The following is a 24,729-nucleotide window of genomic DNA, read 5'->3' as shown; positions in this document are numbered from 1 at the left end:
GAGGTAGTATTGCGTATGTTTTTTTACAAATGACCAAAAATTTTTACTACCTTTGGGACATTGTAGTATTTTTTGTCTTAATTCTTCATCATGCAAAAATTTGGTTCGTCGAATATGGGCGTTGCTGGCCTTTCTAGCTTGTTTGAACTTTTTTCGGTTTTCCTCAGTGGAATTGGCTTTATAACATCGAAAGCTTGCCTCGAACTTTTTTCTTTAACTGGGTTTGTTTGGCACGAGAAATTCGCTGATATGACACAATGGTCTGATGTGCCTAGAGGCGATAATACACTAACAGTGTATTTATCAGGGTCAGAGGTAAGAAACAAGTCTAGAGTGTTTTCAGCTCGACCATTAACGTCCGATATTCGAGTCGACAAGATGAGTTAGGTGGTTTACCTCAGCAAAGATCTCGGCATACCTTCCTTCGGGTGTTGTCTGACCAGAATTGTGTACATTGAAATCGCCCGTAATAACGATTTCAGTGCGAGGATAAAGGGTAACAATCCTTTGAATGGATTCGGACAGAGCATCAAGTTCGTTAGAAGTTGAATTATTGTCCAGATTGGGGCTCCGATAAATAAAACAAGTATGAATGATGCGCTTATTAACCGTGAATTTAAACCACATGAAATTAAAATATGTGTTTGTACATGGACCGTATTGTGGTTGAAGTTGGTATGCGACATCGTTTCTAATATAAACGGCGAGACCATGGTGGGAAAAGAATAATGGCACTAAGCTATACCCAAATAGATTAAATTCAGAACAGTCTGTATTTTCAACTATTTGTGTTTCACTCAGTGCCAAAACAGCTGGCCTGTTTTGTACAGTGTAAATATACACGTCACAGAAATTAGATCTTAGCCCACGAACGTTGCACAGTGGCCCGTTTTGACTTTTTTGCTTGCAAAATTAATCGCCACAATTTTTTTTTTTTTATTGAAGGAAATTTCCAAGGCTATAAAAATTGTGAGTTTCAAAAAAAAAACTTTAAATGGTGTTTCAGAATTAGGTGTTAAAGTAAGAAGTTTTAGATAAGGTGATAAACACTATGGTATATTGATATACAATCGTCAAAATCAATTTCTGAAGTAATCTAAGTGATGTGACTCAGTGGGGAAAAAGAACCAATTCGAGTGAAACAGTGGGGAAAAAAGTATTTTTTTTTTTTTGAATTTGTATGCAATTTTTTATTTTTCTTTGTACAAGAGTACATTTATAGTGTATTTCAGTGATATATTACAAGTCAAATAGTGGAAAAGGGTAAAAGTAACAAATTAACATATAAACAACACTAGATTTCTTGAAAACTATCATCTAAGTCCAGGGAAATTTTTAATAAACTCATCATTTCTGGAGAGTATTGTTCTTTCAGATCTTTTTGGGTTCTTACATGCCTTAAGGAAGAAATAAGTGGATCCGATGAGGTTGCAAGCATGTTAAATAGGTCTTCATTCTGCCGAATCCTTGAAACTTTGCACGTGTTTTGATATCTGTACTTCTTGTAGTCTTTATTTTTGCACTCTTGGGCTTCTTCTGACAGTTCTCCAAGTGGTAGTGATTGATATTCGATGATATTTTGACTATGCACCAATATTTTGTGAAGAGTAGGTGTGAGTAGTTTTTCAGGATAATTTTGTTTTAGAAGCTCTGCTGTTCTCTTAGTATACTCTCCAAATTTAACTGCATTCACTACTTCCCTACAATTCAAAACATTCAGTATTATTTTCAGCCTCATAATAACTTCTCCATTGAATCCAGTTATTCGAGCGGTTGCATCTGATTGTTCAAAAAATCTCCTTGAAGTGTTTCCATCATTAGTATTTCCATAGCCTTGCTTTGGTTTATCCAAATCAAGTCCAAGCTCATCTCGAAAACGCGTTTGGATCGCTTGTTTTCTTCTCTTTTCCATCTCCTTGGTGCCAATAGATTCATCATAGTTTTTGTTTTTTTGTGAATGTTGAGCACTCATCGACTGGTTTTCTTGGCCTTCCTACTGATAACCTTGATGTAGTTGGAAGATCACCCGTTTCTTCTGTTTGTCCGGTATTAATATGCAGAGATAAAAAAAGCAATTTATCATTCTTTCTGAAGTTATGTTTCGATCTATTGGCTGCGATCCATTTTTTTCTAATGTTGTAATAAAATACTTTTAATGTATGTTCAATTTTCAACAAATTTGCATCTGGTAGTTGGTATTCACTCACTACGGCAGAAATAAATTCTTCACAAGTCCTAATGTTGACAAAAATTTCAAACAAATTGTTATGCGATATATCCATTTTAAATATTTTTTTGAACTATGCGACTGCTCTTTTAAACTTTAAATGGTAATTTCATCTTAACGAATTAGAAAATTCGTTAATCCGGTAAAAAGCTCTTATCAAATTAAAGTACCTGAATGGAATTTAATGATATTAATTAAAAGTTTTATTAGACGTTTAAAAGAAATAAGCTATAAAACCCTTTCAAACAAATTAGGTAGTAAATATACATAAAATATGTTTTTCCTTTTAAATAAAAGTCATGTTATTGGAATCCATCACATACAAAACAAAGAACTCTAATTTTCCAAAATTTTATTTTTACACATGAGAAAAAAAAGTCGAAAAAATGACTGACTTTATCAAATCGCTCTAGCTCAGTTGGATGCAAAATGACGCAGCTGAGCTTTTGGATTTTTATTAAGAAATATATAAGGATTTTGAATCAGCTGAGCTTGGTTTGATTACGTAGGAATCTTTTTTTTCTATGAAATTTGAAGTCGAAAAAGTTTGCAAAAAACGGTGTTTCAAAAAACATTAAATTAAATAACTAAAAAATAAATTTTTTATTTTTTTTTTTCAATTGTTGGTTTAAATAATTATACAGCATATGAAAAAAAATAAAAATCAAAACGTTTTAGAAGTCCTTTTCCTAGTTTAAACACTCAAAGTTAAGAAAAAAAATAAAAAAACACATTTTTTTTTTCATAATAAAAAATTATTAACTTTGGCCTGCTCTATAAGGCACACAAATAACCCAAATTGAAAATTTTTTTCGAATACTCGAGCTCCAAACATTTGTGAATGCACTGATCTAAAAAGTTTTTCATTATAGACCCACCCGAAAAATGAAATGGCATAATCGACCCTGAATTCATAAACCATTAAAAATAACTCAAAACTATTTAAAATCTATTCGAACAATTACCTATAATGATTCACTTGTCTAAATCCCAATTGAAACTTCACAAAACAAATTGTCAGTAGTGTTATGCCTTAATGACAATTTGAACTGATCCGCCCCTGTTGGCTATTTAGTAAGACAATCAATAATCTATCCGAGTTAGATTGATAACAACTGTGATTATGTACGAAGGGTTTCTTCCCACAATACCACAGCTGCTATGCAAAACTAATTGCGAAAGAAGATGGGAAGGGAAATGAAAGGATTACTCACTGTGCTCATTGCCAATTTGCTTATCGCGACAAACATTTTTTTTTATCACTAAAACCGGTTGATGTTTGATTTTTGTTGCTGTTAATGCAGTGGTTGGTGTTGTTGTTGGTGTTTTGAGTGATGATGTGATGAAATGATGATTTGCATGCACTAGTTTATTAGGCATTTGTTGTTATTGTTTTTCTATTTTTTTATATATATGCAGCACTCGGGCGATATAGGTATTCACGCAAATTTATGTATAGGGTGTCCCAAAAGTTAACGTCGAAACGAAAACGGTAGATAGGGTAGGTGGTGACAGTTATCAGAAAAATAATAACAAAAATCGCATCCATATATTTTGTGAGTTATGGGCATTTGAAAAAAAGTAAAAAAAAATGGTCACGCTGTGACGGTTTTTCATGTGCCGTGACTACAAATCTTAATTTTTCTCATTGTTTTCTTTTGTTACGGAACCTTAAATAGCCCTGCATTCAAAAATTTCAACTCAGCTGCATCAGTTTTAAAGCAAATATTGCCCAACTTAGTACTGAAAATTTTACATGACTCTAATTAAATGAACCGTAGTGTAAAAAAATGCACTACGATGTTTCGGCATGTTATCTTAAAAGTTGGTGTGTTCAATTCTCTTTTCAAAATGGTATAACATTGTTGGGAATATTCCATAAATAACCGAGATAAAATTTATTTTCTTAAGAAATCCGACTTTTTTACTAGGTAATTTTTTCAAATTATATAAGTTTTCGTATTCTGAAAGGTTCTGAAAGGGTACAAAACTTAAATAATATGGAAAAATTACCTAGTAAAAAAGTCGCTTTAACACAATGTTCCATTTAGAATCTCACAAGTTTTTATATTTGCGAAGGTGGTGAATCGCGGTGAGATACATCAAAGCGTGACCGTGTCAGATAGTTATACTAAATAATTTAGTGAGAAAAATATAACTTTTTTCTTGTTAAAAAAAATATAAGAACTTACAGGAATGTAAATAAAACTTTGTTTCAAAATTTGAAAGCGATTGGCAAAGAACTTTTCGAGATTTGCTATTAAAAGCAAATAAACATGAGACAGGGGCGTATACAGGTTTGCTTCTTTGGGGGGGTCATGCCAATTTTTTTTTTTTTTTTTTTTAAAGTTTTGATAGCAGGCATAAACCTGAAAATGGGCTTTTTGAATTGTTTAATACATTAAAATTTGTGTGTCTTGCATTTCGAATCGAAAAGTTCCGAATGTAGTTCTAAAAATAACCAAACAAAAACGGTATGAGATTCGTTTAAGTTTAGCGTTAAGCCTTAAAGCCTAGAACGCTGCTGATGTGAAACGAAATTTTTGGTCGGTCTCCACGAGGACAACGAAATGCTTGCGAAATCTGGACCGAAAAATACTCAAAAATTGCAAAACATAAATGAAAAAAAAAGCAAACACGCATCGCAGAAAGACATGCAATGACAAAATGAACAACAAAAACAAACAAAAAAACTCAAAATGTCATTTTTCCACACACAATGAATGTCCCCGGCAATTGTTTGTGTGCTAAAAAGAAGTTTAGACTTTCAATTTCGTTGTGCCGAACAGCGTACTACAGAACGAAAAGTTGAACGAAATTTTTGGTTTACCATTTCGTTGTTTCATTTTTGTATGGGATTTTTCGTTTCTTATCAGCAGCGTACTAGGCTTTAATTTTGACCAATTGAGGCTATCCTCTCCTAAAAATAAAATGTACTGTACGAGTACTTCGATTGAATAATTTGCCTTAAAACAACTGTTCATTGTTTTCCGCTAGCCCATAAAGTTAATATAAAAATCGTTTTTACTTTATAACAGTTTTAATTTTTGAATTAAAAGTCTTCCTAACCTCAGGCAAACGAATCGCAAAGTTTTGTAAAAAAAATTGCATTGAAAATATAATTTTTTTTAAATTTTGTTTTAAAATTGTATGGGAATTTAAAATACCTCTATTAAAATAGTAAAGACAAAAAAAATAATTTTGGCGATATTTTGGAATTCGTCCGTTTTAGGTATTAATCAGCGGTTTACAACATAAAAAACATTCAGTTGTATTTATTAGATTAAGCCCTGCTTTTTCAATCGTCAGATAGACTATCAGAAGAATAAATGTCACTATAAAAAAAACTTTTATTCCTAGGAATAAGTTCTAACTTAGGTTTATCTAACTATTCAAAAAATTAGCCCTAAGTGATATTTAATAATAATATTTAAATTGCCTTAGATAAGGTTGCTTACATTGCTTCTATAATTGGCTGGCCATTGATGATTAACAAATCGATAGTTGTTTCAAAAAATGCAACAGATCTAGCAAATTTAGTATGTACAAAATACTGTTATATTCTGTAAGCAAACAAAATTCACCAAATTTTATCAGACGAATGTATTGAACTGGAACATTGCAAAAAACTAAAAAGATTTTAGAAATGATATCCTTCTTTAACATTTTGCCGATGACGAATTTTATCAACAGAATTGACCTCCACACAGCAAGGCCACAGACAGCTTCCCTATTTAAAACATATTTTATTCACTTCATCATATAAAAAAATAGAAGATATGGCTGCTTCTTTTATTTGCTGGTAAGCAGTGTCTTGCCCTTAAGATATTATTTTTGTGTACCTACTAGATTCAATTTCTTTTAAAAAGCTTTGAAAATAATACTTATCCGGATTTTGTTTCCATACAAAACTCTACAGCTCAACTAATATTATCGAACGAATCAAAATAATCCTAATCCAGCATAGCGTTCGCTAAAAATATGACCACATCCCCAAAATATGGTAAAATAGTTTGTTTGAATACCAAAAATTTTGTTTACTTTTAATTTTCGTTCATGTTCTAAAACTTCAACATTTTGAAAATAATCTTACTCAAGAGATTTCAGTATCACATAACAAATTCTTTTTTAAGTTCTGAGTTCTTGGGGGGGGTCATGACCCCGTGACCCCCCCCTTGTATACGCCGTTGACATGAGATATACCAAACACGTTGATTTCAACTTAAGATTTCTCAAAGAAGAAAAGAGATATTTAAAAGATTAAAACGGATTTAGAAAGACATGATTTAGTTTTTTTAGAAACCGTTACAAATGTATTTATAACAAACAACCAAACGCTAAGAAATAACCTCGAAAACTGGTAAAAAGTGGCATTTTCGATTTTCTAACGGGATTATCTCAAAAACGTGATGTGATAGAATTTGTTTGACTTCGGATTCGAGCTCAGCACATCAAAACTCTATGGAAAAGTATACCTTGGTTTCTGTAACAAAAAAAAGTTTAATTTTGTTGATCAGTGTTATTAGATGGCTCATGTACATCCTCATAGGTGCGACTAAGTAAAATCTGATTTAAGAATAAAGTTTATTAAATTAATGTAAAGTTAGGAAAAGGACTTAAAACATGTTTCAATATTCCCTAGATTGCAGAACTATTACAATTCTTTGCTTGCATAACACAGCCACACACAAAAATATAAAAGTTCTGGCCTGGGGTTGCGACTAGGTTTTCCATATAGTTTTTAGGTCGCTGAAACCGAATCCGAAGTCCGTTTTGCCCCATCACGTCAGGTTTTCGAGATAACCTAAAAAAATGTCACGAAAACAAAAAATTTTTTTCTCTGATCTGGATATGCGAATATGTTAATCATATAGTTTTTGGACCGCTGAATCCAGATTCGAAGTCAATTTCGCCCTATCACGTCAGGTTTCTGAGATATCCTCAAAAAAATGTCAAAACCAAAAAAACTAAATTTCTTATCTGAGGTTGCGACTAAGTTTTTCATATAGTTTTTGGGTTGCTAGAATCCGAAGTTTTTTTTGCCGTATCACGTCAAAAAAAAAGTTCTTATCTGACATCTTTTGAGAATATCTCAAAAACCTGACGTGATACGGCAAAATAAACTTCGGATTCGGTTTTAGCAACCCAAAAACTATATGAAAAACCTAGTCGTAACCCCAGATAAGAAATTTTGTTTTTTTGGTTTTGACATTTTTTTGAAGATATCTCAGAAACCTGACGTGATAGAGCAAAATTGACTTCAAATCTGGATTCAGCGATCTAAAAACTATATGATTAACATATTCGCACATCCAGATCAGAGAAAAAAATATTTTTTTTTCGTGACATTTTTTGAGGTTATCTCGAAAACCTGACGTGTTGGGGCAAAACGGACTTCGGATTCGGTTTCAGCGACCCAAAAACTATATGGAAAACCTAGTCGCAACCCCAGGCCAGAACTTTTATATTTTTTTTGTGTGGCTGTGTAATTAATTTGGAATGTATTTAAACTGAAATCATTTTGAATATTTTTAATGAGTATATTTTGTTTTACTATAGCCTTATAAATTACATCGACTAGACAATGGACCAAGTACTACGGTAACTGTAACAAGGGATCAGGCGAAACAGTACTACACTCAACTACAAACTATCCGTCGTATTGAAACATCTGCTGGAAACTTATACAAGGAAAAAATTATTCGAGGTTTCTGTCATTTATACTCTGGCCAGGAGGCATGTGCTGTTGGTAAATGATTTTCAAGTTACATTTCTCAATATTTTACCTTGTATTCTGTTTTAAAATAAATCGAACAGGCATGAGGGCAGCGATGCGTGATGTTGATAACATTATTTCGGCTTACCGTGTTCACGGGTGGACTTACTTAATGGGTGTGTCACCACTTGGTGTTTTAGCTGAACTAACAGGAAACCAAAGTGGATGTGCTCGGGGAAAAGGAGGTTCCATGCACATGTATGCTCCAAATTTTTATGGTGGTAATGGTATTGTTGGAGCTCAAGTCCCACTTGGTGCTGGAGTTGCCCTTGCCTGTAAATATAAAGGAAACGGTGGTATGTGCTTAGCGTTGTACGGTGATGGAGCTGCCAATCAAGGCCAAGTATTCGAAGCCTACAACATGGCTTATCTTATGAAATTGCCCTGCATTTTCGTTTGTGAAAATAATGGATACGGTAATAATAAGGCTTCAGTATTATGAATAGCATTTTCTTAATTTCTTTCACAAAGGTATGGGTACCAGTGCCGAGCGTGCTTCCTGTAACACCGACTACTACACTCGAGGTGATGCTCTTCCCGGTATCTGGGTAGATGGAATGGACGTACTAGCTGTAAGAAGCGCAACAGAATTTGCCATTGAATATGTGAACAATGAGGGTCCATTGGTAATGGAAGTTTGCACTTATCGTTATTCTGGCCATTCAATGTCCGATCCCGGTACCAGCTACCGTACACGTGAAGAAATCCAGGAAGTTCGTCAAAAACGTGACCCCATCACATCATTCAAAGATCGGTGCATCGAATTAGGTTTAATGACGGCCGAAGAAATCAAGGTTAAATGATAATTCTAATGTTTTAAGTTTTTAGTTCTGATTTTTCGAAAACAAAATTCTTATCACAAATGCGACTAAACATCACAGATACCAACTAAATCATTGCATATGTACAATTTGTTTGTTTTGCTTGCTTACTTGCGTTTTTTCGCATTTATTCAAAAAAGAAAAACACTTTATTTGCGTCACTTTAATAGAAATAGGATTGCACTAAAAATTGTACTATCACTGATGAAAGTGAACAAAGTGCTTAAAATTATTGTTATGAATGTATGTATCTTAAAAATTAACAAAATAACGTTAACATTAAAATCGGTCATTTCAAAAGCCACTTAAGTCACACCGTACAAATTTTAAAGGTGTCATTAAAAACCTTCATTCGCAGCTAAAATGAGATAAGGATTTTTTTTTTAGATGAATATTGTATGGGCATATAGCAAGCACTTTAGCAAACAGGAGGTCCGTTCCATACTCAGTCTGATACTAGCGAATTAAATATTTTTTGGTATCGAGTCTGTTCTCAACTTTAAAAATTTTGCTAGCATTACATCTCTGATCTCTCTATCAAACGTCAAACTGTTCACTTTGAAGACACTGACATTTGATACTCTATGTCGTTTTCCTTCACTTCACTTTGAAGAAGATTTTGTGTTCCTCCATGCCACAAAAGTGTAAACAAAAATTACTTTGGAGCAATTTTAGTATTACGGAGTACTCCGGATCATTGGGCGCATTCACAAACCTAGGTGCTACGTAGTCGACTCGTTATGATTGGCTGAAAACAACTACAAATTTAATTAAAATTTCCCCTCCGACGTAGGTTAAAAATTTTCAGCTTCAAAGCTGGTTGACAGTTCTCAGTCAACTGTTTGACGGAAACAAATTCTATTTGAATTTTAAATTTGGTGGAATTGATGAAAAAAGCATATAAAATAAAGTTAATTGTACAGTATGTGAATATAAATCAGGAAATTGAGGAATTTATAAAGAAAAAAAGCTATTTAAACCACTCAAAACACATTTTTTTTATTGCATCTTTCACCTAGCTTTGTAGTGCAAATTCGCATTCAAAAAGTTAGTTGAAATTCGACTACGTAGCCGCTAGGTTTGTGAATGCGCCCATTTTAAGTGATAAATGCGAAAAGTGTTTCTTTCAAATTTTGTTGTTATTTAGAAAACCACCATTAGGAATAAATTTTCTATTATATTATATTCCGCCAAATTTCTTTCTTTCATTATTTTCGTTAATTCTTCGGTTTTAAAAACTTTTCCTAAAATCAAAATGAAAACCGAATAAAGGAATTTTTCCTGTGCCAGATAAAAAAATTCCATTTTTTCTCCGCAGATGGGATATTTTAATTTTAAAGTTATAAAATCAAACTAAGGGTGTGTGTCACTTAGGCTGAACAAACCCGATCAGCAGCATAATGAAAAATATAACAAAAGTAAAACTTATCAACGAACGCTTATAATGTAAGGATAAAGGGTATTCAAATTAAAAAGTTTTTAAAATTTAAAAACTATTTCTTTAAGCCTAGAACGCACATCACTCTAAATTTTAGCTGACATTCTTTTTATCCGTTCTTTTTGACTTATTTTTCGTACACTCAATTGTTACAGATAAAAAATGTATCGTTGAAAACAAATGTGTGATTTTCTAACTGAATCTGCGCACAACTCAGCTGAATTTTTTAAATATATGTTAGCTCGGCCAAACTTTTGAGATAGTTTTGTATGAGAACTAAAATGTAGGTCGATCTGCATACTAGGGCTAAGAAAATAACGAGGATAAATAAAAATTGTTGAAAGTATTAACATGAATTCTTTCTTAGGTCACCTAAAAAATTTTTGCAGAGTTAGTAGTGACAAACAGGAAAGCGTTTTTGTATGAAAAACGTTGACGCTATGGTTTTTTTAGACCCTATGTAATTAAAATTTATTTATCTTTGATACTGTCTTAATATACGAAATCAAAATTTTAAATAATGCATTTGGATGAAATAATAGCCCTCTTAAAAGTAAAAAAAAATATTATTAACTTCAATCCCAACACCCACAATAATAATAATAATAATTCTTCTCATAGTATTTTAGAATCTGTCCCTAAACCGAAAACGATATTTATCTCCCGTCTTTTACCGGCTACATTGTCTAAGGATATAGTCGAACACTTAATTGCCGCCAAATCCATTCCAAATGCTTCAAGTATCAAATGTTCTAAAATAAGTAAGCCCGATAGTTTTGTTTCTTCGTTTAAAATCACTGCACCTAGTGCATTTTTGATTCAATAATTACCAGCCCTTGACCATGTAACACTTTAGTAAATGAATTTATTGTCCCATCCAAACAGAAATCAATTAAGAAACCTAAAAATAATAAAACTTCAAAACGTAAGAGGGCTTCGCAGTAAAACAACTCAAATTTATAATAACTCTCAAGCTTTTCCATATGACCTTTTCGCCTTCACTGAAACTTGCTTGACCGCTACTGTTTTAGATACAGAACTTTTCGACAAAGAGTTCTTAGTTTACAGGAAAGATCGTCATGTCGACGTTAAGAGCCCGATTGGAGGTGGAGTTCTCATAGCTGTTCGAAATAATTTCTGTTCATCCCTTGTAACATTTCCCTTTAAACTTAACATTGAACTAATTTGCATTAAAATACTAGTAAAATCAAGACATCTATTTGTTTTAAATGTTTATATCCCACCCAAAACTTCCCCTTCTACTTTTGCCGAACTTTCAATAGCACTAGATTTTGTTTATGGAATTGGTGATCTAGACAGTTCAATTCTTTTATTAGGTGATTTTAACCTCCCTAATATAGACTGGGTCCCATCCGAAGACGAATCCTACTTTGAAGCTTCTTTGACTTCATCTCAACAGGAGCTTCATTTGTTGGACAATATTATCTCTACAGACTTACAGCAAATAAGCTGTATCAAAAATTTTAGAAATCGAATACTCGATTTAGTTTTTTCATCTGAAGCTGTTAATACGGTAGTGACAGAAGCTTCCACTGCCATATCTAACATAGACATTTACCACCCTCCCCTTGAATTTTTTTTGGATTTGGGCGATCATTTACTTGAAAATAGTAATCCTCAAGACACTTTGTATGCCTTTGACTTTCGTAAGGCTAATTATCAGCAGCTTTCCGACATTCTCAATACATCTGGTATTGAAAACTTACCCACTTCGGACGACATTGAGATAACTGTTTCTCACTTTTACCGTGTTTTAAACAATTGTATAAGCGAAATAGTCCCACAAAAAAGATCGAAATATTCTAACATTTCTCATCCTTGGTATACAAAAGAGCTAAAGATTCTTCGAAATAAGAGAAACAAAGCTTGGAAAAATTATGTAAGAACTATTTGCCCAAGAAATAAAGAAATTTTTATGTCACTTTTTGAAGAGTTTAAAACCCTCTCTAATAACTTATATGCAGATTATCTTAGTTCTATGGAAAGTAGTCTCAAGCAAGATCCTAAATATTTTTGGAAATTTGTTAATATGAAAAAGAAATCAGATCCAGTCAATTTCAGTTATAAAAACAACATCTTAAAGGGTACTTCAGATATTTGCGAAGCTTTTGCGACTAACTTCTGTCAATCTTTCATTGACATATCCGCCAATGTGGACGTAGATTACTTCCGTTATTTAGAAAATTGCCCACAAGTTACATTTAATAATATACAAGTTACATTTAATAATATACATGAAGATTATTCTGTCGGACCAGACGGTATTCCTGCAGCAGTTTTGAAAAATTATAAATCAATTTTATCTCTTCCACTTAAACTTATTTTTGAATTATCTCTCAAGTTAGGTAAATTTGCTAGCATTTGGAAACAAGCGTTTATTACTCCTGTTTTTAAAAAAGGAGATAAATCCAATATAGTCAATTACACTGCCGTGCTAAGCAAAAAGGGCGCATATCCACTTTTGTAGTTTTTAGTAAATTGAATTTTATTGTTTCTGGTTTTCGCACCTTTAAATTAAATATTTTAAAAAAATTTAAAAGAATATGGAAAAACCTACGCCCTATTTTAATAAGTAAAACACATGAAGAGTGCAAATATGCACTTTTGGCCAAATGAAAAGATTCCGAAAAATTGCCATAATCTTGTAATTAACTTAAACCAATAAAATAAAAGATGTTTCATAACATTTCATTAGCAAAAATAGACATTAATTCATAATTAAAAAACAAAATAACTTAAAAAAAAAAAAAAACAAAAAAACATCAAAAATAATAATTCAACATAAAACATACTTATTAATTTACTAAAAATGGTTTAGCATTTTACTAAATAGTTTAAATTTTTTCGCTAATGTATCTCAGTCATTTTCCAAACAAAACGGAAAGTTATTTGTTAAATTTGACCAATTTTTTGGGTAGCAATTTAATTAAAGTACCTGATACCCAGCTGTGATATAAGTGTCATATTTGAATTTTGCCGTCTCCGGGATTTTTGCAATAGGAGCAAAAGGGAAGCAAATTATACATTATGTTTTAGAATAGTTAAATTGAATAAATACCCCTGATGAAGTAAGGAAGCACTTACGAAACGTTGGGAAAATAATGGGATAAATTTGTTTTTATTCGCATTTTCTTTATGTGGACCAAAACAGCCTAACAACAGTGGAATAAAACGGAAAGTGTTTTCCAGGCGGAATATAGCCGCTTAAACACACACTCTTGAAGTATTCGTCGTTAGGGTAGTAAGCCCCAAAAATGTAGCTATTTGAAGAGGCCATCGCTCTTGAAACGTGGCCACGAACAAGCTTCAGCATAAAGTTATCAATTCTATTTATGTTGGCCCTATTGTATAAAACCTCATTGGAATAGTAATGCGTGTAATCAGATTCGGGTGTTCTGTGCAAACCAAGGCAACGTCTAAGACACTGCCTATCAAACACCCGAAACTTTTCCATTTGAGATGGAGCAACTTTGAACCACACAGGGCATCCATAGACAATCATCGGCCGGATGAGGGCCATGTAGCAAATCACCTTAACCCTGGTGTCAAGCCGACTGCTATAAAACAGCCGTTTCGTCAGGGCAAAAGCTCCCCTAGCCCTAGCCAGAGCAGCATCCATATGTCTATTGAAACGTCATCTACCCATTCCTCTGTGCCATGGCCACCTGCACTTCTTCGTTATATTTTTGAATATTTTTTCTATATACAGAATCTAGCTTATTACGAATGTCGACATTTCCTAACACAGACAAACTCATTTCATTTTGTAAATGTATTTGCGAAGAATCAAGTTTTTATACTTTTTCTCTCAAATGTGTCAAATCCTTGATTCCCGTTTCCGTCCAAATTGGTTCTCCACCAAAAATAATGCAAGGAAAGCAAAACAATGCATTAAGACGTTCACATCCACACAACCATTTCTTTCTATTATACTTTATACATTTCACTTTTAAAACATCTTGTTTTAATTTTAAAAAAGGCCTTGGTGGACCGGCCAATTTTTTATCAACTTTATTTTTTAAAGTTTTACTATATTGTCTTTAATATAATCAATATTCACTTTGACTCTTATTTCACATCAACCAAAGCTAAAATAAAAAAAGAATAATAACTAAATAAAAACAAACACTATTCTATTCAACTCGTTACAGTTACAGCGAAACTACTGCTTCATACAGATAATGAGAAATCATCCCTCAAAAGTCAAGTTGCAACTTGCAACTCGTTGCCACAGGCCACACGCCACACAAGTAAAATATCAATCGGTTGCTCAAACTCAAAGTAATATTCGCTTCGCTCGTGCAGGCTCATTTCTTGGTATATTTCAATGAAATATCTTTTGTTTCACGTGTGACGTGTGAGGAATATTTTCCTGTAACCCCCCATACAAGTTATATAAGCAGTCCTCGTGCGCCCGTCGGTCGGTGCGTACGAGAATATTTACTTTTTAAGGGTAAATAAGTCTTGGTTGTTTGGTAAAGCTTTTCAATTGTTTCGTTATAATTGAAATTGTATGTTGTATGTATTTGTATATATAAAATTCGCACTACCTGTAAAACGATAAGTATTACTAAAGCATTATCTTCAGCTATTTTGTGGAAAACGTTATATTCTATGCCAGGCATGTCAAACTCAATGGTTATAAGGGGCCAAAACAGCGAGATAAAAATTTGTGTGGGCCGCAGAACATGTTAAGCTACAATTTTTATATGTAAAACAATTTTGTAAAAAAAAACAGCAAAAATGATGAAACTATTTTTTTTCATTTACCATTTTTTTCTCAGACCAAAGTTAGTTATTCAGGATTTTATAGGTAACTCATTCTTCTTAGGGCCATTTTCTTCACTATTGCTCAACTTGAAGCAAACTCTAGAGTTGGCGAACTTGAGAGTTGACTTCAACTCGAAGGTTGAAACACAAGTTGAACATTTGTTTTCTTCACTATTTTTTCTCAACTCTCGAGTTTTAGAAACAGAAGTTGGCCAACTTCCAGTTTGAAAAATATCTCTGGGATATTTGTGACATTTAACACAAAGACTTTCATTAAAATTTGAAAATCAATCGTTTATGTCATTTAAAACGAAGTTTCGGATTTTTTTTAGTTCGAAACGTCAAATTTATTTTAAAATTAAAAAATAAAATAGTATAAAATCGGTGTTTAGAATGCATTTTTCTTTGTTTTTTTTTCCTATAAATTAATTTTAAACAAATCTATTTTTTCTTGTGTTAATATGTGTGTGCCGTTCAATAATTTTGAAGTGATTTAAAGCAAAATCGGTGGTAAATGTTTATCATAATTTTGTATTGAATCAGAACTGTCTGCTTATGGAAAAATACATATATTTTTACTAATTTGATTTCAAGTGCATTATTCAGGGATTTAAATAAAAGTGGAAGTAAACCCTTGGATGTACATAAATAATATGTATGTATGTACTATGTATGCACGTTTCTTTTAAAAAATCAAAATTCCTTGGAGCCATTTTATTAGCTATTTTTTAGTTAAATTTCCAATTTTCCATAAATAATGTTTCCTATCAGCGTAAAATAATGTTTGAAATAAAATTTATAGAAAAAAACATGACATTTGATATAAAATCTAAAGTTTGCTATCACAACTTCTGCTTTTTCGGAAGTTGAGAAAACCAGAAGTTGATCAACTCGAGAGTTGAGAATCGAAAGTTGAAACTGTCAACTTTTAGTGAAGAAAAACAAAATCTCAAGTTGAGAATAAAAATCCTCAAGTTGAGTTCAACTTCTAGTGAAGAAAATGGCTCTTAATGACTGAAATAACTGCTCGACAGGTACCTACTGTGAAATTTGCAAACGATTTTATATGTCAGTTTTCAAGTGCACAAAAATACTTATAAAATCGGGTATTTCAACGAATTTAAAACTTACTTCGGAGTCAAATTAGAAATCTTTTTCCTCCATTTTCACTTGATTAGGCATTAAATCTATGTTTATCGAACAAATCGAAAAAAATCAAACGAACTTGTCTTTCAAGAAATATTCTGCAAGCCTTTTTCGTATTCAATTTTATAGTTTAGATTGTTTGCGTAGTATTTTTGATACGTCAAATCCTAGTTTATATTCTAATGTTCCAAAAGAGCTAGGTTGCATTTGAATGCACATTTGCATTTGAATGTTGCATTTGTTCACATATTCGTTATATTATGAATTTTCCTCGCAGTTTTGAGATTAACTCTGATAAGTTTTTTTTGCTACATATAGGTAGGTATCATGAATTATAAACTGTGCAACCATTTTAGATAGCAAGACATGCTGGTTTAAAGACTTTTATAATTAAAAACTAAAAAATTCCAAAGCCCTAGAATCGTTGGTAGGTTAACTCAGAATATTCGCTTCCTAGTTCACTTTAAGAAATCACATAACTTACCATGATTTAACCCACGAGATCTTATAAAATTTGTTATTTTTGTTTGTTTTGTCCCATATTTATTTGTTGATTAGGAAAAAAAGGAGGTGCATGAGCATGTGTGTCGAAAGCTGTGAACATAAAATCTTAATTATAATCTAGAACTCAAAATTAATAAAAATGTGGACTGGGCCGCAAAGTTATTCGTTGTGGGCCGCATGCGGCCTGCGGGCCGCAAGTTTGACATGCCTGTTCTATGCTATGAGTTAAAAAAACCTATATTTTCGACATTAAGACTTGACTAACTTTTTATGCACACATGTGACTTTAGCGACTTTTACTTTAATCGGCATTAAAATGCTCTGCACCAATTTTCAGCTTTATGCGAATTATTTCTGGGTTTGCCCTTTTTTATGTTTATTTTGTCTGGATTATTTTTTAAAGTTAGTGTTTTTATGAATATTTCAACTTATGTTTCGATTTTGTCAGCGATTCTGAAGAACTTAATAATCCACTTATAAAAGCAAAAATTCATAACAATTTGACCAGTTTTCAAAAACATGATTAAAAAGAAAACTTATTTATTTTTTTAATCCAGAAATGAATTTTTTGGAAATCATATTAAAATTTTATAAAAGCTTTTGTATAAAGAAATTTCATTGAAAGTGAACAAGTAGGTTCAATAATAATAATTTTTGAAAAAAAGTTCAAAAATTCGATACATATCAAGTTTATACATAGTGAATCGAACCGTCCGTTTAGCTTTAGCTTCATATGTAGGTGAAGTTGCTCTACCCACTTTTTCGCATTTTCCATCACCGTTATGTAATCTTTGATTGCTATGTTAACGAATGTATAACATGATATTTATGGTTTTATGATTTACCTTCAATTGTATTTTTTAATTTTCGGAAAATATCTCACACTTTATCTTTTTTTCAATGTTCACCTCAAATTCTACAGGAAATCGATAGTAAGGTCCGCAAAGAAGTTGATGCTGCCACTGCTGCTGCCAAAGCAGACAAAGAAATTCCACTAGAGGAACTCTGGACCGATGTGTATTCAAAGAACCTTGAACCAAAGATTCGGGACATTATTGGTTACACTTTGCAACATAAGGTACTGGGAAAAGGAGGAGTAAATAAATAAACATTTTTTCTGAATTATCTAATGTAAATAAATAAAAAATAAAACCAGAAATTAATCTGTGTGTTAATTAATGTTAAACAAAGATACCATGAAAGGTTCTTATCAGTGTGGCGTGTCCAGGAAAGTCCACTATTGTTGTTGTGATTATCGACCAAATATTCACATAATTGCAGATCATGGAAAAAACCCAGGAACATCAAATGGATACCCATCACCTATTCATCGGTTTCAATGTTTTATAACTTGAAAAATATAGATTGTTGTTTTTATTTTTCGTATGTTTCCATATAGTACAGGTAAAATAGTACATAAAATCAAGAAATAAAAAAAATTGTTCCACTCATGAAACTTGGCAAAAAGTTTGCTTTTGGGATAAGAACCAAGTACAAAAAAAGTCTATAAAAAAAAGTTGGGTGGAAGGGTGTTTTTTCGCGGACAAGAGGGAGGAGCTGAAGGTCAAAAATATACTGAAAAAAATTGTTTGTTGAATATCATCATATGATACATGTTTTCAAGGTATTTTTTGATGCTGAATCTAATGACATAAAAATAAAGTAAATACGATTGCTCTAAGAAAAGTTATTTCCGTTTAAAAACCAGGGTTCTTGTTTTTTGACCTCAACAGGTAAAATGTAAACGAAAAACATGCTACATTGACAAAATTCGGGATGAAGGTTTAAGATAAAACAGGGACAAAGGATTCATAAAGTTTTTAAAAATATTTTGGGTGAAAGGGTGTTTTTTTGATAGGTTAAGTTGTGTGTGAGAAAGGTATCATAACAGCTAACTTATATTTTACTAATTTTTAAATCTTGGTGAAATAGTTTTGGTTGGTATAAGAATTAAGAATCTATAAAAAGTAAAAAATTATTTTGAGTGAAAGGGTGTTTTTTTTCAAGAAATGATGAAATTCGGAATTATTACCACAAAAACTGGGAACAAATTTTTACACCAATGAAAATTGGTAAAAAAGTTTCATTTATAACAGAAAGCAAGAACTCAAAAAGTCTATACAAATATTTTAGGGTAAAGGGTGTTTTTTTTTGGGAAATAGGGAAAAATCCGCGATAAGTCCGATAAAATCAATGGTATAAATGGTACCCTTACGAAATTCATTAAATATGTTCTCTTTCCCATGGGAACTACGAATAATGTAAGTCTATAAATTTTGTTTATGTGAAAGGGTGTTTTTTTAGAAGTAAAGAAATTATGGGTATATTTGAAAAAGTGTGAAATACTAGAGTAATATTAGTGGTACCCTATTGAAATTTAGCAATTATGTTACTTTTAAGATAAGAAACAAGAATCTTAAGTGTCTATAAAAATATCATGGTTAACAGGGTGTTTTTTTTGAGTGAAAACAAAAATGATGGGTCACCCCAATGAAATTTGGTAAAAACATTGATTTTGGGATAGAAAGCAAGAATAAAGAGCTTTCATAAAAAAAAATTTTGGTGAACGGGTGTTTTTTTCGAAGAGACTGTAAAATCTGTAATTGGTCCCAAAAAGCCAATGATTCATTTATTTATGGGTTTGATGACAAATTAAACATTTATAAATAAGTTCTTACACGTTTTACGCGAATCATTGGCTTTTTGGGACCAATTACAGATTTTACAGTCTCTTCGAAAAAAACACCCTTTCACCAAAATTTTTTTTATGAAAACTCTTTATTCTTGCTTTATATCACAAAATCAATGTTTTTACCAAATTTCATTAGGGTGACCCATCATTTTTGTTTTCACTCAAAAAAACACCCTGTTAACCATGATATTTTTATAGACACTTAAGATTCTTGTTTCTTATCTTAAAAGTAACATAATTGCTAAATTTCAATAGGGTACCACTAATTTTACTCTAGTATTTCACACTTTTTCAAATATACCCATATTTTCTTTACTTCTAAAAAAAACACCCTTTCACATAAACAAAATTTATAGACTTACATTATTCGTAGTTCCCATGTTAAAGAGAACATATTTAATGAATTTCGTAAAGGTACCATTTATACCATTGATTTTATCGGACTTATCGCGGATTTTTCCCTATTTCCCAAAAAAACACCCTTTAACCTAAAATATTTGTATAGACTTTTTGAGTTCTTGCTTTCTGTTATAAATGAAACATTTTTACCAATTTTCATTGGTGTAACAATTTGTTCCCAGTTTTTGTGGTAATAATTCCGAATTTCATCATTTCTTGAAAAAAAAACACCCTTTCACTCAAAATAATTTTTTACTTTTTATAGATTTTTAATTCTTATACCAACCAAAACTATTTCACCCAAGTTTTAAAAATTAATAAAATATAAGTTAGCTGTTATGATAGCTTTCTCACACACAACTTAACCTGTCAAAAAACACCCTTTCACTCAAAATATTTTTAAAAACTTTATGAATCCCTTGTCCCTGTTTTATCTTAAACCTTCATCCCGAATTTTGTCAATGTAGCATGTTTTTCACATGGGTTTCGGTTACATTTTACCTGTTGAGGTCAAAAAACAAGAACCCTGGTTTTTAATCGGAAATAACTTTTCTTAGAGCAATCGTATTGACTTTATTTTTATGTCATTAGATTCAGCATCAAAAAATACCTTGAAAACATGTGTCATATGATGATATTCAACAAACAATTTTTTTCAGTATATTTTTGACCTTCAGTTCCTCCCTCTTGTCCGCGAAAAAACACCCTTCCACCCAACTTTTTTTTATAGACTTTTTTTTGTACTTGGTTCTTATCCCAAAAGCAAACTTTTTGCCAAGTTTCATGAGTGGAACAGTTTTTGTTTTTATAAAAGCCTATTTTACCTGTACTAATACTTTATGTTAGGCTTCTATTTTCCATCAATTATCAATTCCATTATTTAGCCTAGTCAAAATAGACTTTTAGTTCCGAATAATTCAGACAAAGCTAGAAAGTCGAACAAGTTTTAGCATCGATTAAAGATCAAAAAAATTAATTTCGGCCAAGCTGCTGTTTGGTCAAAATGATCAGTCAGAAGTAGTAAAATTTTACTACTTTGAATGACAGGAGGTGTATAATAGTCCCCAGTTTCAAAAGTTTTTTTAAAACGGTTATTGCAAATATGGTTAAATGCATATATTATGTATTTTTATATACATATCGTCACCCTAGTATTGAAGTGCCGTATACGCCATTTTTACATTTTTGGGAAATCGCATTTAAATGTTCGGAAGATAATTGCGAAAGAACTAACTGCTGGTATTTTTTGATATTTTAGTATGATATGTAATTAAAATATGTCTTTTATATACCTGTTATTGGACATCTGTAATTCGTTTAGTTTTCCAAATATTTAAATTTTTGTCCAAAATGAGTTTGCCGTATACGCCATGAAAATCAAAAGTTTCTTTTATTTATATACGCACATACGTAAAAAAAACATAACGTACGTCAAAACAATTCTCAAAATTTTCTTGCATTGCATGAAAAATTTGACGTAAATGCCAAAATTTCTTGTTTTTGTCAAAACAATAGTTAATATCTCGGCAACGAAAAAAGATAGAAAAAAACGGATAGCAGATTTGAAAAGAGCAACTTCGAAAACATACGACTGCATACCTAGTTAAAAAAAATGCAATTTGGCGTATACGGCACTCCAATACTAGGGCGACGATATATGTATTTTATACACTCAGTCGCAAAAGTAAGTATACACCCCTAACTTAGTTTAACCAAGGCCGTTTAAAATAAATTGCACGACTTGGGTCGCACGTACTTGCTCTTATGCTTAAAGTAACTATAATGTTAAAGCTTTTTATTCAAGAAATTTAAAATTTGGTATTTTGAAGAAATTTCATAAGTAGGTAGTATTAATTAAACTCCGTTATAAAATATCTTAAAAAAAAAAAACAAATATGCCATTTTATTTCTTGTAAAGGTATTTTTAGAAAAAAAAATTCGAAAATTGTAGGAGCCGTTTTTAAAAAAAATAATTTTTTATATATAAAATTTTTTTAACATTTTTCAAAAAAAAAGTTGGTATGCCATTTTGAAGAAATAATTAATTTACACATAAAAACTAAATTTCAAAATTTTTCATTGATCCGTTTTCAAAAAATTGATTTTCCAAAAAAAAGTTTTGAAATATTTTTAAAAAAACCAAAAATGGGTTTTTTGAAAATTTTCTAAAATTTTAATATTTTCTTTACTTACACACTTTTGTATAAAAATTTTCATTTCAATCGGGTTAATATTGGACGAGATATTCAGAAACGAAAAAAACCGTTCTATGACAGGTACCGTTAATAACGGTACAAAAAATATTTTTTTTATTTCAAAAGTTGGCTCTTATGTGTAGTACTACACACAAAAATTTTAATCAAAATCGTTAGAGCCGTTTTTGAAAAAAATTAACTTTTCTATTTCCGTTATATGGCAGGTACCGTTAGTTTTGGTCATAAAAAAAAAATTTCAATTTCCCCTCTAGGGAATCACCAAAAACTGCTAACTACCAAGTTTGAAGAAAATCACTTCACTCGTTTAGGCTGCAGCTCCAGATAGAGACAGACAGACAGACAGAATTGCCGGACCCACTTTTTTGGCATTCTCCATCATCGTAATGTCATGTAAAATTGTTATCTCGAGTTCGATTTTTTTTACGAATCCTAAACTTGCCCTATAGTACCTATATCGCAAGTAAAAATCTAACACATTTTCGAAAAAAATTAAATGTGGTGTTATTTCATTAATCATATTTACAAAAAAAAGTCAAATAAAAAATACTAGATGTAAAACTGACAAAAAGCTAAACACAGTACAAAATTTATATCACAAAAGTAAGTATACAGAGAAAAAAAATATGAAAATCGATATTTAAAGTTAAAATTCCAATTTTTTTTGGGAATTAATCAAGCCTATTACCGAAGACGCAGTGATTTACTCCCCTGGAATCTACTCGATCCGCAACCCCATCAAATTTCAATCCGTGAACTCCCCGGGATAAACTGTATTTTCGTGTAGCAGCTATACATAATATTATCATAGATTTATTTAACTATTTAAAATTTTCATTTCACTCAGTTTCAAATCAATATTTATTTATCAATGTATTCGAATCACTCTATTCAAATTGACTATCGTAGTAAGCTTTGAAATTTCATTTCATTATTGAGAATTTTACCTTTATTATTCGCTCTTAGATTTTCATAGAATAATCTTGTTTTCTTTAAAATTAATAAATAATTTGTTTATGTTTTTTGATACGCTTTCGTCTTTTAATTTTTTAACCTGAATTTTATCGAATGGGTGTTGGTCAAGTTTGAATCAAGACCCATTATACATATTGGTGACCCCTACGTTGAAAAAAGTACGCATAGCAAGAAAATAGAAACATTGTTGAATTTCTCGAAAGTTCTACAGAAAATAATGTAAATGCCAGATGATGTCCAGGACAGACAAAACGTTAGCGGCGAATTGCATCGTGTTTCTATCAAGCCATCACCATTTTTGCAAGACCAAACCGACCTATTTTTTATTCAGATGGAGGCGCAGTTCAACATTGCTAATATCAAATGCGACATAATAAATATCACTACTTCATTAGATCAAAATGTCAGTGATTCACTTAGAAATCCACAAGAAATCCACAAGAAATCCACAAGAAATCCACAAGAAACTGACAAAAGTGATAATAGCAGAATTTACTGACTGATCAAAAGAAGTTGCGTAAATTGATAAGCAGTGTTGAGCTTGGTGACTTGGATCCATCTTAGCTTCTGAAAAAAATGAAAGAACTTGCGAAAAACCAACTTTCCGATGATGTACTCAAAACATTGTGGTTGGAAAGACTTCCGGACAACATAAGAGCTGTTGTTCAGGCGATCTAACGACGCTTTCCAAGCAAGCTGACACGATGGCTGAAATGCAGAGCATCTTAAACAGTTCAGCAGTTGGAAGCCAATCTGAAATTTTATCAAGAATCGATGCTCTTCAAAAACAAGTCGAAGAACTAAGAACATCAACATCGACTGCCGGCGAGGGCTTGGCCTCGAAAGAGGCTAAGTCGCCAATGAAAAAAGTTAGCTCGGCGGAAAAGAAAAAAACCGCTGACAAAAAGAAAATGAAAGGTGAGTCGACCTCAGCCTCCAGAAAGACTTCAAAGTGCAAAACTGGAAGCCGGCGAACAACCACCAATCCAAACCCTGCTACCTTGGGTAGCGTTAACCCTACTTCGCACTCGAAGGAATTAGCTCCCACCAGTGGAAGTACGGCTGTCTCTTACAGTACTACTGACACCCCAAACACTAATGTAGATAATTCTACGGGCCCTGAAGGGGATGCTATGACTGAAAAACGGACCGTCTCTTACGAATCCACCCTCAGTCAAAGCAAACCCCTTCAGAACACATTGTTTACTCCACTCCCTGACGGAAGTAAGGCTGTCTCTTATAGTCATGCTTCCGCCGAGGAACATAGTAACAGAATTGCTACTCCAAATACAGAAATAGTTAACTCTGTGGGTCCGGAAGGGGCTGTTTTGACCAGTAATACGTCTGTCTCTTACAGTCTCACCTCTAGTCAAGGCAGACCTCTTCCTGACTCTAAAAGTGCTCAAATCCCCAGCGGCAGTGTCTCTTATAGTCCCACCTCCGCTGGAGAGGAAAGCAAAAGAGCGTCCCGTAATGACATAAGGAACGCAAAGGGGATCTATAGAGCATTAAGTTTGATACCTATAGCCGAACGTTCCCCAGAGCAATCCAGCAAGTTAGAATGGGCTAAAGCTATTCTCAGTAAAAGATTGACCAGCAGCTACTTAACGTCAAAGCGACAAAGGTCTGTTGAAGATTCCGTCTCGGAATCTAAAAGACAAAAAGTGCATAATTCCAGCACTCACACTAGGAAAGACCTGTCCTTTAGTGACGTTCTTAAGGACAAGTCTATCCTCGCAGTTATCGA

General features: G+C 32.2%; 1 protein-coding gene across 1 annotated transcript in view; it reads left to right on the top strand.

Moving 5' to 3' along the window:
• Positions 1 to 17,866, top strand: part of LOC129912758 (pyruvate dehydrogenase E1 component subunit alpha, mitochondrial-like) — a 46,025-nt gene extending 28,159 nt beyond the window's left edge. The window contains exons 3-6 of the mRNA XM_055991156.1: positions 7,787 to 7,976; positions 8,045 to 8,419; positions 8,475 to 8,797; positions 17,626 to 17,866. Coding sequence (XP_055847131.1) covers positions 7,787 to 7,976; positions 8,045 to 8,419; positions 8,475 to 8,797; positions 17,626 to 17,811 — 1,074 coding nt within the window. The 3' untranslated portion in view covers positions 17,812 to 17,866. The remainder of the gene's footprint in view (positions 1 to 7,786; positions 7,977 to 8,044; positions 8,420 to 8,474; positions 8,798 to 17,625) is intronic.
• Positions 17,867 to 24,729: the final 6,863 nt, after the last annotated feature.

This window comes from Episyrphus balteatus, chromosome 2, assembly GCF_945859705.1.
Source record: "Episyrphus balteatus chromosome 2, idEpiBalt1.1, whole genome shotgun sequence".
NCBI classification, from domain to species: Eukaryota; Metazoa; Arthropoda; class Insecta; order Diptera; family Syrphidae; genus Episyrphus; species Episyrphus balteatus.
The sequence above is the reverse complement of the archived record's forward strand: the minus strand, read 5'-3'. Positions and strand labels throughout refer to the sequence as shown.